Source organism: Notamacropus eugenii, chromosome 1, assembly GCF_028372415.1.
Source record: "Notamacropus eugenii isolate mMacEug1 chromosome 1, mMacEug1.pri_v2, whole genome shotgun sequence".
Taxonomy (NCBI): Eukaryota; Metazoa; Chordata; class Mammalia; order Diprotodontia; family Macropodidae; genus Notamacropus; species Notamacropus eugenii.
In genome coordinates this window covers 175,656,484-175,673,604 of record NC_092872.1, presented here as the reverse complement: position 1 = coordinate 175,673,604, position 17,121 = coordinate 175,656,484, and the positions used below count along the sequence as shown (strand labels likewise).

General features: G+C 37.1%; 1 protein-coding gene across 1 annotated transcript in view; it reads left to right on the top strand.

Annotated features, from left to right (window-relative positions):
- EFL1 (elongation factor like GTPase 1) overlaps nucleotides 1–17,121 on the top strand; it is a 211,715-nt gene that overhangs the window by 69,127 nt on the left and 125,467 nt on the right. The window contains exon 13 of the mRNA XM_072619362.1: nucleotides 15,988–16,139. Coding sequence (XP_072475463.1) covers nucleotides 15,988–16,139 — 152 coding nt within the window. The remainder of the gene's footprint in view (nucleotides 1–15,987; nucleotides 16,140–17,121) is intronic.

Genomic DNA, 17,121 nt, shown 5'->3' with positions numbered 1-17,121 from the left:
TCAACAACTTAGTGCTGATAATCTTTCTAGTAAGCTCCTCCTAAATAGCTGAGAGAGTAAGATCATAATGAATCAGGAGATCTTTTTGTAAGATATCAGAAAACTTTACTTCATCTTCTCTTTATTGAGAAGAGTTGGTTTGCTGACCAGAAGGAAGATTGTTTTTGCCTCTTTTCTGTAAAAGGCATAAGAAATGCAGACAGGGAAAGGTAACAGAATTGAGAAGCAGGGAAGGTGCTGCTGGTTGGTGAGGAAACCTGTTGAAGGAGGAAGAGATGGGCAAAGAGAAGTTACTGTCCATATTAGGAGTAGTGAAGAGTCAAATTGGCCATGAGGGTGGCAAAATGGAGGCTCAAACTGTAGAAGAAAGCCTGTTATGAAGAGGCAGAATTAGTCTAGTCCTGCAGCTGTTGGGGGCAATGGGCCCCATAGATTTTAGTGCCCCCATAAACATCATTGTCTTATACCAGAGTCCTATCAATTGTTGGTGCTTATCTAGATCACTGGAGTCCCTAAGAATAGCACTGTGTCATGTGCATGGGTGGGGCAAGTGTTGTGTTGGGGGGAACTGAATGAAAGAAGTCAAGATCTCTACACTTCTGTGGCTTCAGAGGCTTTCCAAGCAGTCAGGGAATGCCATGCCGGTTGGCTTACCAACCAGTATTAATTAAGTGCAAGAGTTATCCTGCATTTTCAGACTTTTTATGACATTAAAGATACAGTTTTTAGTGTTTCTTGGGCCTGGAGTTATGTAAAAGTCACACATTCATGAGAGCTTAGAGAAAAAGGGAGAAAGGGAGGTGGTATGTGTACATAAGTATCATTTTTTCTGATGATAAATTTCTAGCTGTTGGAGTTGCAAAGACTTACTCAAGTAACCTAGTACAGAGTTCTGAAATGGGGTTATTTCATCCTTTTGTACCATCCCATTTATAAATATTAGATCTGTAGCTACATCTTGCAGGTTAGTATACTTGCAGGAACAAATTTAGTGCAAATGAGATAGAAAAATAGATACCAATCAACTGGGAAGGCCAATGGCATATTATGTTAGTGTTACATAAAAATATGTAGTCATTTTAGAAGTAGTGTCAACTGGACATGAAATTAGGAGACCTGAGTTCAAATTCTGGTTCCCACACTTTACTCATTCTTGTAACCCTATATTATCAGCTTAATGTCTCTAAGACTCAACTTCCTAATTGGTCAAATGAGGCTCATACTTCTTAGACTATCTAGGAGGATGATACTTCTTATACTACACACATCAGAGGGTTTTTGAAAGAAAAGTGCTATTTAACCTTAAAAACGGTTTAAAAAAATCATTATTATTACCATCCTGCCCAGGAGGCAACATATCAGTATATGTTTCATTGCTGCCTTTTATAAGGAGCCAGATGACTATTGACACTGGGGACTTTGTGACTGCAAATTTTAAGGCAGCTTCTGAGTTCCTTACTGTTTCAGCCCTTTGTCCTATCCTCCCTACTATATCTGCATGTATATTAATGCAGGAATTATAAGAACTTCTAGTCATAGATTGATGACCATGAGATGTAACCTAATTAAAGTAGCTTAAATATATTTTAAATTCAAGGGCATGTGAAATATAGTTTAAAAAAAGATTTGCATTGGAAAAAAATGTTAAATGGGGAGGAGTCCTGGTATAGCTCGTGGAGAGCCTGCCCTTGAGTCCGAAAGACCTGCAGGCTTTGGCACAATCTAGCTGCATGATTAGGTGGGCACTTGAACCTCTGAATGCCCCAAAGTAGGTGCTATTCTGCGTGGGTAGAGGGTCTTCCTCCATAGGGAGGCACGAAAGTCATGACTCTGTCTTCCCCCCAGATAACAGCAGCCAAGCTTCAATAAAACAACTGATGTGGTTTTCAAACTGGAGGGATCTTAAAGATCTTCTGATAATAGCAGGGTACATTGGTGCAATGCTTTATCATTTGTAGAGTGGCTTTCCATGTGTTTCCTTTGTTTGATTCCTTTAACCATGTGAGGTAGATAGTACAAATGCCTTCATTCTTATTTTACAAGTGAAACAGATTCTGAGAAGTTGAGGGACTTAAAAATGTTCATACAAGTGAGTACAAGGCAGAGAAGGAACTTGAACTCAGCCCCTCAGATTGTATGTCTAGTGATCTTTCTTCTGTGCCACAAATACTGCCTTCTTGTTTTCTGGTGAAGGAAACATTTACACTTAAGTGGTTAAACTCCAGTTATCAAGAAGAACATCTCAATTTCTGATCATTCCAGATAACTGAGGTATCACTGTATTTCATCTTTTAAGTCATAGTTTTCTAGAAAAAAAATTACAGAGTAAATGTTCACTTGTTTGTTTTTAAAATCTTGAAATATAAGTGTCCTCTCCTTGGTATATAGTTTATAATATTAAACAGATTTTGAAAGGGTGGAGAGGATATCGTAAATAATACAATTTATTTCCAGCTTACCACAGCTTGAAAATGAAAACTTAAAATGAATTTAAGAATAAGGTCTTTGGTTGAGCAAATCATATGCCTGCCCAAATACTTTGAAGAAAGACATTTTTAGAAACTGTCTGAAAGATTATTTTCTTTTGTCATCAATAACATTTCTGACTTTTAAAGTTATATAACTTCAGCAAAAGCTAGTTCTGCTTTGCCCTTCTGACCTCTAAACCATGCATTAAGATATTTCTTCAATGAAAATTTCTGTGTGCATGGCTCTTGTTCATTTTTTTTTTTTAACTTTGGCTTACTTACTGACAAATTTCTTGGAACTCAGTGGTTCTGTTTCGTACACACCCCTTTACCCTTTTTATGGTACTATAATCTGCCTTATACAGATTCTAAACCCTTTCTACTCTGACTATGCCCTAAGTTCCTATACTTTTACTGAATCTCTCTTTTTTTCAAGAATAAATTCTGAAACTACAATTGCAGGAAATACCTAGTATATTCCTCTCTGTCTTTAGGGAACCCAAGTTGAACAGGTTCTTACCTGTTTTCTGAGAATCTGTAGAATAATTCCTTCTACTTGTCTTTTGATTTCAACATTCATTGGAGAAGTGGCATATATTCATCTGAATGTAGACCTTTTTTTCTTCAAGTTTGGCTTCTGGAAAATCTGAATGTGGCCTAGAATCATGCTAAATGAGAGAGTAGCAGTGAAAGCAACAAAAGATGAGAAGAGCAGTGATGATAGATTTGTTAGGATTTTTTTAAGAAAACTTTTCATAGTAAGTAAACATATAAATGGTTATATAATGCCTTTGTTTTCCAGCGTATATCTTTTTTCCCCAAAGAGGTCTCATTAAGGGACGTGGCCTATAGTGCGAACAGTATTGTATTTATTTGTTAGCTCAGTGAGGGAGCATAACAGAACTGTGACGGCAAGAGGGGAGTAAGCGCATTTGTTTCCTTAAGTGTGTTGGGAGCTCTGGTTGTTAGGTTGTGTCATGGTTCAGCTTCAAATAGCATGGAAAACAGAAACCTGTTAGGAGTTGTGTGTGCTTTGCATCTCAAATAAACAGTGCATCCTGAAGCCTCTCCTATCCTTGAAGTAATGCCATCATTACTAGTTAAGAAGTTAGCAAGGGCTAGTTAAGAAGAATTAAGAGGATAGAGTTGGGGAGATTGAAGGAAGAATGATGGGCACTGGGACGTTTAACTTCTGGAAGGGGACTTAGCATCTCCCAGACCTCGCCATTTGTGATGAATCTTTTATGAAATTGGAAGATTCTGTAGTCAAATCCTAGCATTTTCAGATGTACACACACTAACTTGTCTAAGGTTGAAGAACTGGAATTTAGTATCAGAATCTGGATTTAAAGAACTTAGATTGCCTAACTCTTGTTTCCCAGCCGATAGCCCCCTCTATATATGACTGCCTCCCTATGAATTCCACAGTAGTCGTATCAGAATCACAGAAGCTCGAGAATTCTTTTCCCTCTGATTGATAGATCTTAGAGATCCCCTTTACATTGTATACTTTTCTTTTCAATGACGTGAAAAATATTTTTCTTCTCGGCATGAAATCAGCACCTTGCCTTAAATGTCACCGTAAAATTGGCATTTTACCATATAATAAAGGCATGAAATTAGCACGATAATTAGATGTTTTTTGTCATGTAGCTCGTTTGCATGTGCTAAAACAGCATGTTAGTTTTATATGTCATTTGATAGCACATTTAAGTTTCTTTGCTTCTCTTTTGGAAGGCTTGTATGTAAAAAGATGGAACAAATGTGGTTGTGCTTTGTCATGAGTAATATTTTGATGTGATTGTTTTGAAGCATAATCTTTTATAAAAATGAAATTTTCTTGAGTTTATTTCAGTAAAGGCATCACCTGTAATGGGCATTTCATTTAAAAAAATCAAATTCTGAACTGCCTTTTTGAGTACAAAAAAGCATTTTGTGGCTGAACGTCATTGTATTAATTAGTTTATCAAACAGAAATATTGATAGTTAATTGTGCATAATATGTTAAATGAATTTTTAATGAAAAGGTTTGACATTTATATAATATATGAGCTTTGTAATTTTGATTTCTTAAAGGAAAAATGCATTTAGTATTCTTTCCTATATGGAAATATATCTTTTCTGGGGTTCAAATGAAACATGGTACTGATTTAAAGTAATAGCTTTTATATATGTGTGAAATTTGGATCTCTCTGTGGCTTTACATAATTGCAAGATGGCAAACAAGTGTTAAAATACTGCAGAAATGCCTCAATAATGGAGTAATGTGAGAGAGATTGGGCATTTTTAGTTTTTGTATTATAAGATTGCTCTGATTTATGTATTTTAATTTTAGATCAGTGATGGATAATCAGTTGCTGTTTGGATAGAATTTTAAGTACATGATTGATGTTCTATCCAAAATGATTTATAAGAGAAATATATAATCTTGCCTGCTATATACTATATTTTCTTGACCTTCCAATGTTTAATCAAAAATGAGCTGATTTCACTTATTTTGTAAGCTGGCTTTTGGGGGATGCATTTACTATGTAATTAACAAGATTTTCATTTGCTCATTGCCTGTTTATGTCACTATCATTCACCTTTCCTAAGAAATGATCTGATTCCAGATAATAATCCAAATAATTTGAATTTAATCTGCCAGAGACTGGCTCCTACTTAACAGTTGTGGAACTGGAATGCTGTACTTAGAAAGTTTACATCCTGCTCAAGTTCTAAGTTGCTCTACCTGACTTTCAAGGTCTTTTTTAATTCACTCATACAGCTTTTGTTCCCACTACTCCTCAACAAAGATCTGACAGTACCAAGAACACCTCATACTCGTTTTTGTTTCTCTTCTCAAGAAAGTACCCAGCCAGTGGTTGCTGAATCTCTAGCTATTTTTAATACATTTGTGTTTATAGAGCAAATACTTCATTTTGCTCATGGAAGAACTTTCTTTTAGTTGAATACTTACATCTATTTTTTCCTACTTGTGCTCCTTTTCTTGCTCCTTCTTTCGTATTTTCTTAAGTAATAAGATATTGCCAATACTTGCAAGATTTCTTCACCTCTCGGTGCTGTTATGTCCTACTCCCTCCCTCTACCCTCCTTTTTCAAATTAATTTTTATTTCATTAAATATTTCTCAATTACATGTAAAAAAATTTTAACAATCATTTTTTAAAATATTTGAGTTCCAGATTTTCCCCCTTCCTTGAGAAGGCAGGCAACTTTATTTCAGTTATATATGAGCTCATGCAAAACATATGTCAATATAAGCTATGTTGCAAAAGAAAACACAAACAAAATAATAAGGATAAAAGTTTAGAAAAATATACTTCATTCTCTATTTCAGGGTTCATCAGTTTTCTCTTTGGAGGTGGATAACATTTTTTGTCATGGATCCTTTGGAATTGTCATGTATCATTGTGTTGATCATAGTAGCTAAGTCTTTCGCAGTTGATCATCTTTATAATATTGCTGTTGTGTACAACATTCTTTTGGTTCTGCTCATTTCACTTTGCATCAGATCATATAAATCTTTCCAGGTTTTTCTGAAACCATCCTGTTTGTCATTTCACAACTTTTTCAGCCATTCCTCAATTGATGGGCATCCCCTCAATTTCTAATTCTTTGCCACCACAAAAAAAAAGTGCTATAAATATTTTTGTATGTGTGGGTCTTTTTCCCATTTTTATGATCTCTTTGACGTACAGACCTAATAGTGGTATTGCTAGATCAAAGGGTACGCACAGTTTTATAGCCCTTTGGGGATAGTTCCAAATTGTTCTCCAGAATGGTTGGTCCCAATTTTTCCACATCCCTTCCAGCATTTGTCATTTTCCTTTTTCATCGTGTTAGGCAACCTGATGGCTCAGGAAGGGAAAGTGAGGCTGGTGACCTTCCACAGCCCTCCCTAACGCAAAATAAAGTCAAGTGCAAGTCATGTCATCATTTCTCTGATGTCATGGTCTTCTTCAAAAACGAAGGATAGACATGGACAGGCAACCTGATGGGTGTGAGATAGTATCTCAGAGTTTTAATTTGCATTTCTCTAATCGGTAGTGATTTAGAACATTTTTTTGTGTGACTATCAATAACTGACTTCCAGAAAACTGCCTGCCTGTTCATACCTTTACCATTAATCAAGTGGAGAATGGTTCTTAGTTTTATAAATTTGGTTCAGTTCCATATACATTTGAGAAATGAGACCTTTATCAGTGAAACTTGTTGCAAAAATTTTTTCCCAGTCTGTTTTCCTTCTAATTTTGGCTTTATTAGTTTTCTTTGTGCAAAAGCCTTTTGGTTTCAAGTAATCAAAAATAATCTGTTTTATTTCTCATAAACTTTTCTATCTTTTGTTCGGTCATAAATTCTTTCCATATCCACAGATCTGACTGATCCATGATTTTTCCATTCCATAGATCTTCTTGTCAAAGTAGTAGCTTGAATGGGAATTCCTTGAATTACTCTGCCAGGTTAGTCAGTCTTGTTACTTTCATGTGAAAGCCCTCTTTGCAGTCCACTCAATACTGCTTCTCTCCACCTCTACTCTCCCACCCAGTTGCTCCTGTTAGACCTTTATTCTTTTCCTTAACTCTTTGCCTTATCTAAATCTTGGCTTTCTTGATATCCTCTCTCTTACCCATGGTGCACTCATCTTCCCCTACTATTTCCCTTGACTTGATGGGAAACGTTAATCTAAAAATGTCCACCACTCTCAAGGACTCACTTCCATGTTCTTTGATTATTTTATCACGAATTCCCCTTCTGCCACTTTATTGCTGTCTTCCTCAGAGATTTCACCATTCATATTGAATATCTAACACTTTCATCTTGTAGTTTCTTGTCTTTGACTCTTCTAACCATCTCTTTTTCATAACAACCAAGAACAAGCATCTCCATACCCTCAGTCTTAGCATCATGTTGTATTGATCTGTTGCCAAACTCATAAGTTTGGTTCTCTCCCTCATCTCTTACAGACTTCTTACCAATTACTTAGTCACACCTTTCATCCAGTTCATTGTTTAACTTGTGACTTACAGTTGATTTTCCTGCACAGCATGAACTACATGGTCAGATACTTCATTGCTTCCCATATTAAAATTCTGGACTCACTTTCCCCACTGACTTTCTTCTATTCCAACTGCCACATCATCCCACTCTACTCTCTACTTGCTGCCTTCCTACACTCTTTGGTCAAAGACAGTTATTGGACAAAGCTAAAGAAGAATGGAGCTGAAGCCCCTGCATTTTTATCCTAGCAGCTTGTGTTATTTGGCAGTTCTTTTTGACATTTTACCACATTTCTCAAAATGGTGGCAGATCTTCTATAAATTACGATAGGCTCTCCAATGCTTCTGTATCTTGCCTCTTCTCAGGTGATAATCTTTAATGAGGTCAGGATTCAATTCTACCTTATATTAAACCTGAAAATGCCTCTCACTTAACCCATCCTTTGATGATTTCCTCCTTTTTCAGTGAAAGAGTTACCCTTCTTTTCCCAGCTTAACACCTATCCTATATATAACTAATCTTTAGTAGAATATGCAAATTCATCCTTTGACATTGTTATTACTGTTTAATTTATGTGTTTAATTGAGTTTTGAGAGAAATTTTCCTTTGGAGGGAAAATACAAAAGATACAAAAATATGCATTTGGCAGCCCCTTAAGTTACACTTTCCCTACTACCCTAATTTTTACTATATGCTTAAAGACTGGTATGGTTTATACTATACTAGTTTGTACTTACAGTTTTCTTTGGAATTGCAGGAAAACCTCTTCATCTAACGTAGCTTCAAGTCCAGCCATCTGTCTGCTGGTTCACCTCTGGAGCTGTATGTAGGTTGAGGGCTAATCTCACCTTAATAGTGGTAATTAGGCCTAACTGGCTTAGCTATGACTTTTTACACAGCAACTGAAGGAGTAGAGACCCACCCCCTTTATCCTCCAAAGTGATTGCACTCCTCTATTTTTCTTAGTTAAAATGGGGAGAAACTAGTAATATGTCCAGTAATTCTTAAGTCACAGTCAGGAAATGATCCTTGCCTGATTTTGCTCCTTCTGTGTGTCACTATATTTCTTTGTCTGGTATATACAAACTGCTTGAAGGCTCCCTTTCTTTTCTGCACCTTGTGTCCTGTCAAGGTTTATTACCAGACAATAAGGACTTTTGGTAAGCTGTGTATCTAGGAAACCTAAAGGTGTCAGTCTCAAAGGCCTGCTTTATGCTGCCAGAAAGACAACCAAGATTTACTGCTGAAATAAATGTCTTTCCATGTTTATCTTAATAAAACAATCCATGAATGGAGGAGGCAGTCTAACATCATGTCATTAGGAGACTTGGCTGCTTTCTGAGCCTCAGTTTCCTTTTCTATCAAATGAGGGGGTTAGACTAGCAACTTGAAGCTAATCTCTAGTTCTGACTTTCTGTGATTTATACAGTTAAAGCAGAATGGAAACAAACAGAGTTTAATATAACTGGCACATAGTGGGCACTTAAGAAATATCTGTTGGATTAGATTGAAATTTGCCCATGGCAACATAGCTAGCTGCCACAGATGCTGGGGAGTCTGTATAGTTCCTAGTCTGATGCTCTTTCCACTCTGCTGCCCCTTTAAACAGTATTGTTTTTCCCACAGAAGTTCGTGTACTCACACACTTATCTATGGAGATTAGCATGCATACTACACAAACTTAGTTGTTTACATGTCTCCAATATAATTGGTCAGTTTAGATATTAAAAAAAAATCTACTAAGAAAATTCAATTAGATCATTCATACTCATGCAACATACATTTATTAAGAGCCTTCTAAAAGGTTTGCTATCCAAGATATATAAAAAAATTAATGAATATATATGTATATATACATGTATACATATATATGATTAATAGCCAATCCCCAATACGTAAATGATCAAAGGATATGAACAAACAGTTCTCAAAAGAGTTACGAAGTATTCACAGCCACATACAAGAATATTCCAAATCACTAATAATAAGAAAAACGCCAATCAAAACAATACTAAGGTTTCACCTCATACCCTGCAAATTGCCAAAGATAACAAAAAAATGACAACCCATTAATGCTGGAAGGGTTATGGATATAATAGGCACATTGTTTGCAGAGCTGTGAAATGGTGCAAGCATTTTTGAAAACAATATGCAATCTTGTAAATGGTCACAAAAATGTTAAGTTAATACATAGAAATAGAATGTCCATGCCTTCTGACCCAGAAATTCTCTTACTGAGCTTATGCTTAAAGGAAGCAATTGACAAGAACAAAGTTTCCATCTATGCTAAAATATTTAGAGCAGTACTTTTGTGATAGCAATCAGTTAATCCATAAACATATTAAGTACCTACTATGTGCTAATAAATTGATGAATTCTTGGTGAGTTGAATTCTTCCAACAGAAGAATTGTTACACATGATGTTTACACGCTATACTGTTAGCATAAAACTATAATTCAGATGACCATTAGGCCAAGTAGACTTGTGGGCAGATTTGAGAGTATAGTTACCATGTATAATATTGTTGCTATGGCAAAATGTGTTTTTGATTCCACTTAACCAACTTATAACACATTTATAAAGCTGTCAACAATTTGGGAAAGGCTAACATTTTAATTTTTTCAAAGTTTGAACAGATAATTCTTTTGGTCATTGTCAAAAGAAAAATCCCTGTAGCACACAGTTTTGTGAAAATAAAAAAAATACTGGGATGAGTGTACTTAAAATATTGGTGAAAACCTCAGCATGATCTAAGTGATTTTGTTTTTGGATGATAGGATATTTATTATTTTTTCTGTCATATGTACACCAGAACTTTGGAAGTAGGCAGTACGTGGATATCTTCCTCCATTGCATGATTTAGACTGATTACCAAAGTTTCAACTTCTTCTCTGATAGAGGGTAAGAAGGTTGTATATTTCAGTTTTTAAAATATTCAAGCCCTCAGATAACCCCAGATTGGGTAAAATTTTAATTTATCTCAAAAGAATGCTATCATATGTTATATGGTAATTGTTAGTTTTCTTCTCATTTCATGCTTAAATTTGTTGTCTTTAGTCATATTGCTGTTTTACAGTTTTTCTAAAGTTTGTTGCTGTGTGGTAGTCATACACAGGAGAGCAAAGAAAGGGAAATTGAATCCTTGCTGTTCATATAAAAGTAAGGTTTTGTGAAGTATATTCTCCAAGTTTATTTTGTGGTTGGGTTTAACATGATATGTGTCTGACATGTCCTATAGATTCACATTGTGTTTTTGAACATTATCTAGTCTCCTGGAAAATTTGGGAAACTCTTTCCAAAATAACTCATTTTTCTTGCTATCTAGTTGGCCTCACCAGTGGCAGAACAGAGAGGAAACTACCCTGGGGAACTGTGTGGTTTACTCTTGGCAGTGGCAGAAAAGTTGAGGGTGTTTGAGGTTGCAACCAAAGAGGAAAAGTCTTCAGGTTAGGATATTAGAGTCATGAGACCTCTTTCTATTACAGGTCTTATGAAAGTTTAGGAGAAGCGACAGAATATCACTCTGGTAAAGTGTTTCCATGTAGACTAATCTCTCTTCCCAGGTCTCATGTCTATGGCCTTGAGTTATTTTTCCCAAACAAAACAAAAATCATATGCTTTTATATAATATGGCTGTCTCATTTTCTCTTGGCTGAAAATTTTGTTCCCTCTCCACCCATTCCCAAACCTCATATCAAAACTCATATCAAAATGAAACACTGCCCAGTCTTGTCATCTTGTAGATACCCTTCTCATGAACCTTCATGCCTCCAGAATCACCTCTCTTTATAAATGCTTATCTTTCAGTTTGTATCTCTTGAACTATTCATTAATCATTTCTTCTCCCTGCCATGTATATGGACCTTCAGCTCCATCTTACTTTACTCAGATAACAAAATGTAATTGAAGGAAATCTAGATTTGAAATCAGAGTACTTGGGTTCAAATAAATCCTGGCCTGGCTGCTTATTACCTGAGTAGTTTTGGACAAATTGCCTCTTCCCTCTTGGTCTTGGGTTTCTATCTGTACAATGAAATGTTATCCAGGGTCTTTTATAATGTCTATTACATGCTATACAATTGTAAGTGCTGAGGATAAAAAAAAGGGAAAAGCCAACCCCTGCCCTCAAGGAGTTTATAGTCTAAGGGGGGAGGGGGGGGAGAGACTATGTGCAAACAAATATAAACAAAGCAAGCTATTTATTATTGTTGTCCAGTTGTGTAAAATTCTTTATAACCTCATGGACCATAGCATGCCAGACCCTTCTATTCTCCTGAAGTCTGTCCAAATTCATGTTTGTTGCTTTCATGGCACTGTCCATCTTGTCCTATGCTGTCCCCCTTTTCTTTTGCCTTCAATCTTTTCCAGTGAGTCCTGTCTTCTCATTACGTGGCCAGAGTATTTAAGATTCAGCTTCCACATTTGACCTTCTAGTGAACAGATTGAAGTAATTAAGTATTGACTGATCTGATCACCTTGCTTTCCAAGGGACTCTCAAAAGTCTTCTCCAGCACCACAGTTTGAAAGAGTTGATTCTGTGATGCTCGTCTTTCTTTATAGTCCAATTCTCACAGCCATACACTGCTACTGAAAAAAACAAAGCTTTGACTATATGAACCTTTGTCAGAAAGGTGATGTCTGTGCTTTTTAGTATGCTGTCCAGATTTTCCATAGCTTTCCTTCTAAGGAGCAAGCATCTTTTAATTTCATGGCTGTCATCACTATCTGTAGTGATCTTTGAGCCCCAGAGTATAAAATCTGACAGCGTTTTCATTTCTTCTCCTTCTGTTTGCCAGGAAGTGATCGGGTCAGTTGCCAAGATCATGCCTTTTTTTTTTTTAATGTTAAGCTTCAAGCCAGCTTTTATAGTCTCTTCTTTCCTACTCATCAAGAGGCTTCTTAATTCTTCACTGTCAGCAGAGTGATATTATCTACCTTTCTGAGATTTTTGTTCTTTTTCCTGGCAACCTTAATTTTGGCTTTTGAGTTGTTCAGGCTGGCATTCACATGATATACTCTGCTTATAAGTTAAATAAACCCTTGTGACAATAACCCTTTTAATACTCTTTTTCCAATCTTGAACCAATTCGTTATTCCATGGTTGGTTTTAAGTGTTGCTTCCTGGCCTGCATATAGGTTCTTCAGGAGACAAGTGAGGTGATCTGGTACTCCTGTCTCTTTGAGAACTTGCCACATTTTGTTGGGATCCACACAGTCAAAGACTTTAGTGTAGTCAGTGAAGCAGGAGTAGATTTTTTTTGGAATTCCCTTGTCCATGATCCAGTGAGTTTTGGCAATTTGGTCTCTAGTTCCTCTGCCTTTTTGAAAACCAGCCTGCTCTTCCTGTAATTATCAGTTCACATATTACTGAAGCCTAGCTTGTAGAATCTTAATCATACCTTGCTGATATGTGAAATGAGCACAGTTGTTAGGTAGTTGATGTTCTTTGGCTTTGTCCTTCTTTGGGAAGGGGATGTAAACTGATCTTTTCCAATCCAGTAGCCACTTTGGAGTTTTCCAAATTTGCTGCATATTGAGCGCAACACTTTAACAGCATCATCTTTTAGGATTTTGAATAGCTCAGTTGGAATTCTGTCACCTTCACTAGCCTTATTGTTAGCAGTGTACCCTAACGCCCACTTGACTCCGTTGTCCAGGATAAATGGCTCTAGATGGGTAACTGCACCATTGTGATTGTCAGTGATGTTAAGATCTTTCTTGTACACTTCTTCTGTGTATTCTTGCCACTCCTTCTTACTCTCTAATACTTTTGGTTAAGTCCCTGCCACTTCTGTCTTTTATCATGCCCATTGTTACATGAAATACTTCCTTGAGATGTCTCATTTCTAATTTTCTTGAAGAGATCCCTTGTCTTCTTCATTCCGTTATTTTCCTCTTTTTCTTTGCATTGCTCATTTAAGAAAACCTTATGTCTCCTTACTGTTCTCTGGACCTCTGCGTTCAGTTGGATATCTTTTTCCCTTTCCTTCTACTCAGCCGTTTGTGAAGTCTTCTCAGACAGCCATTTTGCTTACTTCATCTTTTTCTTTGGAATGTTTTTTATTGCTACACCCATATGATATTGTTGTTCTTTAGGCCCTCTATCTACTAGAACTAATCTTTTAAATCTGTTCATCACTTCTACTTCATATTCAAGCTATATATAGGATAAAAAGAAAAGAATTTACAGGGGAAAGGACTAGAATTAAGAGGGTCCAGGAAGACTTCCTGTAGAAGGTGGAGTTTTAGTTGGGACTTGAAGCCAGGGAGGTCAGGAGAGGAGGAAGAGTCTTGCGGGCATGGGGGACAGCAAGAGAAAATCTGTGAAACTGAGAGGTGGAGTGTCTTGTTTTTGAAGTAGCTAGGAGGTCAGTGTTACCAGATCAAAGAGTATGTGTTGGGGAGTAGGGTGTAAGAAGCCTGGAAGGGTAGGAGGGGGCTAGGCTTATGAAAGGCTTTGAATGCAAACAGAGCATTTTGTATTTTCTCCTGGAGACAATAAGACACTGGAGAGTTTGTTAGGGGTGTGGGGGGTGGAATGTGACATGATCAGACTTTCTTTTTAGGAGAATCTTTTTAGTGGATGAATGAAGGATGGATTAAAGTGGGGAGAAACTGAGACAGGCAGGACCGACCCCCCCCCAAAAAAAAAAGAGAAAACAACAACGAGAAGCAGGCTGTTGCAGTAATTGAGGCATTAGGTAATGAGGGCTTGCACTGGAGTGGTGGCAGTGTCAAAGGAGAGAAGGAGGCATATTTGGGAAATGTTTAAGGGTGAAATTAGCAGGTCTTGGCAAACAGCTTGGATATGGGAGGTGAGAGATAATAAGGAACTCAGAATGACTCCTGGATTGTGAGCCTTAGGGACTGGGAGGATAGTATTGCTCTCTCAAGTAATAGAAAAGGGCTCTATGTATGGAGATTTAGGAAGAAAGAGTTGTGTTTTGGACATGCTGAGTCTAAGATGTCTATTGGACATCCAGTCCAAGACATCTGCAAGGCATTTGGAGATGTGAGATTGGAAGTCAGCAGAGACGGGGGCAGGCTAGGTAGAGATGAGAATCATCATCACAGAAATGGCTATTAAATCCCTGGGATCTGCTGAGATCACCAAGTGAAGTTGTATAAAGGGAGAAGAGAAGAAGACCTAGAGGGACAGCATGATCTGGAGGAGGTTGTAGCAAAAGAGACAGAGGAGGGGATGCGAGGAGAAAGGAGAGTATCCAGGAGGGGAGGAGTTGTCAGTGATGTCAGAGGCTGCACAGAGTTCAAGGAGAGTAAGGATTGAGAAAAGACCTTTGGACATGACAACTAAGAAATCATGAATAACTTTGGGAAAAGCAGTTTTTGTGAAATGATAAGGTCAGAAGTCAGATTGTGAGGGGGTAAGAAGAGAGTAAGAGGAGAAAAAGTGGAGACACCAATTGTAGACAGGCTTTTGGAGAATTTAGCTACAAAGGGCAGAAGGATGATAGAGGATGATAGTTACCAGGGAAGGATCAAATGAGGATTTTTTTCAAGATAGGGGAAGAGAATCTCTTTGTACCTCCCTTGTCATACTTTCACATTCCTTTTTGTATTCTAGTTCTTTGTGCACTTGTCTGATCTCCCTAAAGGTGCTGTATTTTATTTTTCCTTTCATTCTCTTTTGGATTTAGCATAGAGACTTGTACATATTAGGCACTCAATAAATATTTTTAAATTGAATTGAGTTAGTTTATGTGGATAATTTCAGTTAACCCTTTAAGTTCTGTGACTCCTAATCTTGGCCTGGCCTGGCCTTGTACCTAGTATGAGACAGCTAACTGTTATGGTTTTTCTTTTTTTCTTTCCTTAATTTCTTTTGGCAGATGGGTAGATATGAAGACCAAATTAATTATATTAAGATTGTTTCTCTGCAAATTGTTGATGATAATAATAGCAATAGTTTATATTTATAGCACTTTAATATTGATGCAAACTGCTTTTCTTACAACAACCATGCAAGGTGGGAAGGTTGCATAATTATTATTATCCCCATTTTATAGATGATATTGTCTTGTACAAAGTCACACAAGTGGCCGATGTCAAAGCCATCAAGATTCTAACCCAAGACTCCTGATTCCATATGTAAGGTTCTTTCTAGCAATTCACACGATGCCTCCCTGGTAGCTACGACAGAATGTTGAATCCTCTAGAAGTGTCCTCTGGGAAGGCTGTTCCTGGGCCTTATGAAACTTACTTACCTTTTCTAATCCTTACGTGGGATCATGAGTCAGAGGTACCTTACAGGAGCACAAGTCTGGTAGCTCCCACATCAGATTCCAAACACACAGGGACAAAAATGCCTTATAAAAAACCTTTGACACGGCATGAGAAGACTATATCCTTTAACTTCTGCTGGGGTGGTACACTTTTAGTGAAATAAACTTGCTGGTAAATGACGCCATGCTACAGTAACAATTGTTGTTTCTTTGCCTGAATTTATTAGAAGTCTCACGTTGTTTCCAAATGTTGACACTTTTGTGATGTTATACAGGCCTCTAACTCCAGAAGAAATTGCTCAAAGGCGGGAGTTTGCCAGAAGAAGGCATGCCGAAAAGCTGGCTGCTGCTCAGGGACAAATGCCATTGGAACCAACCCTTGTTGGAAATGCATCTGAAATCTGTCCAAAGAAAGAAGAGACAAAAAGTATTATTGTTGTTGTTCTACACAATATTTAAGAGGATTTGTGGGATTTACCATTTTTCTCCCATAATTTGAAAAACCTTATTTGGAAATAAAGCAGTCCTTATATCTAACCTCTACTAAAGACATATTCTAATGCCTTGTCTTAGTCATGGAAGTGGCTCTCGGGTCCTAAAGGCCCTACAAACAAGGCACAAGATTTGGCACGTTGTGTCCAGTGAGAATGATTTTGAGTACTTTTCTAATGAGGGACTTTTATTTCTGGCAGGCCATGCATCAGCTCCACTAAATTCAGAAGGCTAATAGCCAAGTGTATTTTTCCAGCCATAAAAATTGAGAAAGAACATCTACTGAGGCACAGTGGTCTTCTTGCAATCCATGTTCCATGGAGGAAATACCTCCTCATCAATAAGATGACAGGTCTTTAAAATATTGCAATGCATAGCATTTCACAGTTAAAGAAGCCTTATATATACTATCTCATTTGATCCTGACAATCCTGTGTGATATTGTCCTCATCTTAGAAGTGAGGAAACTGAGGCAGATGACTTGATTAAGTCACCCAATTAGTGTGAATGGTGGAGACAGGACTCCTGAGTTCATTGTTTTGCCATAAACTGCCAAGGCTCTATTTATTTATGTATGACCACAGTAGTTATTTAAAATGTGAAATGCCAAGTTTTGACTTTTGGGGTGTTGCTAATAGGCTGTCAACACTAACCTCATTTCATATGCAAAGATGGAGTTTGTTACATCATTTTGAAAGCATGTGTTCCTGCTCCAAACTTAGATCATCTTCTCTCTCTCTTATTTTTGTTAAGCCTTATCCATTCCACTGCTTTTTCCCTAAATTTTCTTCATCTTTTCCTTAGCATTTCTTACCTGATGGTTGATCAAAATGTGTAGACTTACTATTTCCTCTTGCTCTTCCCCTGCTATTCCTTTATGATAAAAGTAATATTTTGTACCGACTTTTTCATTAATT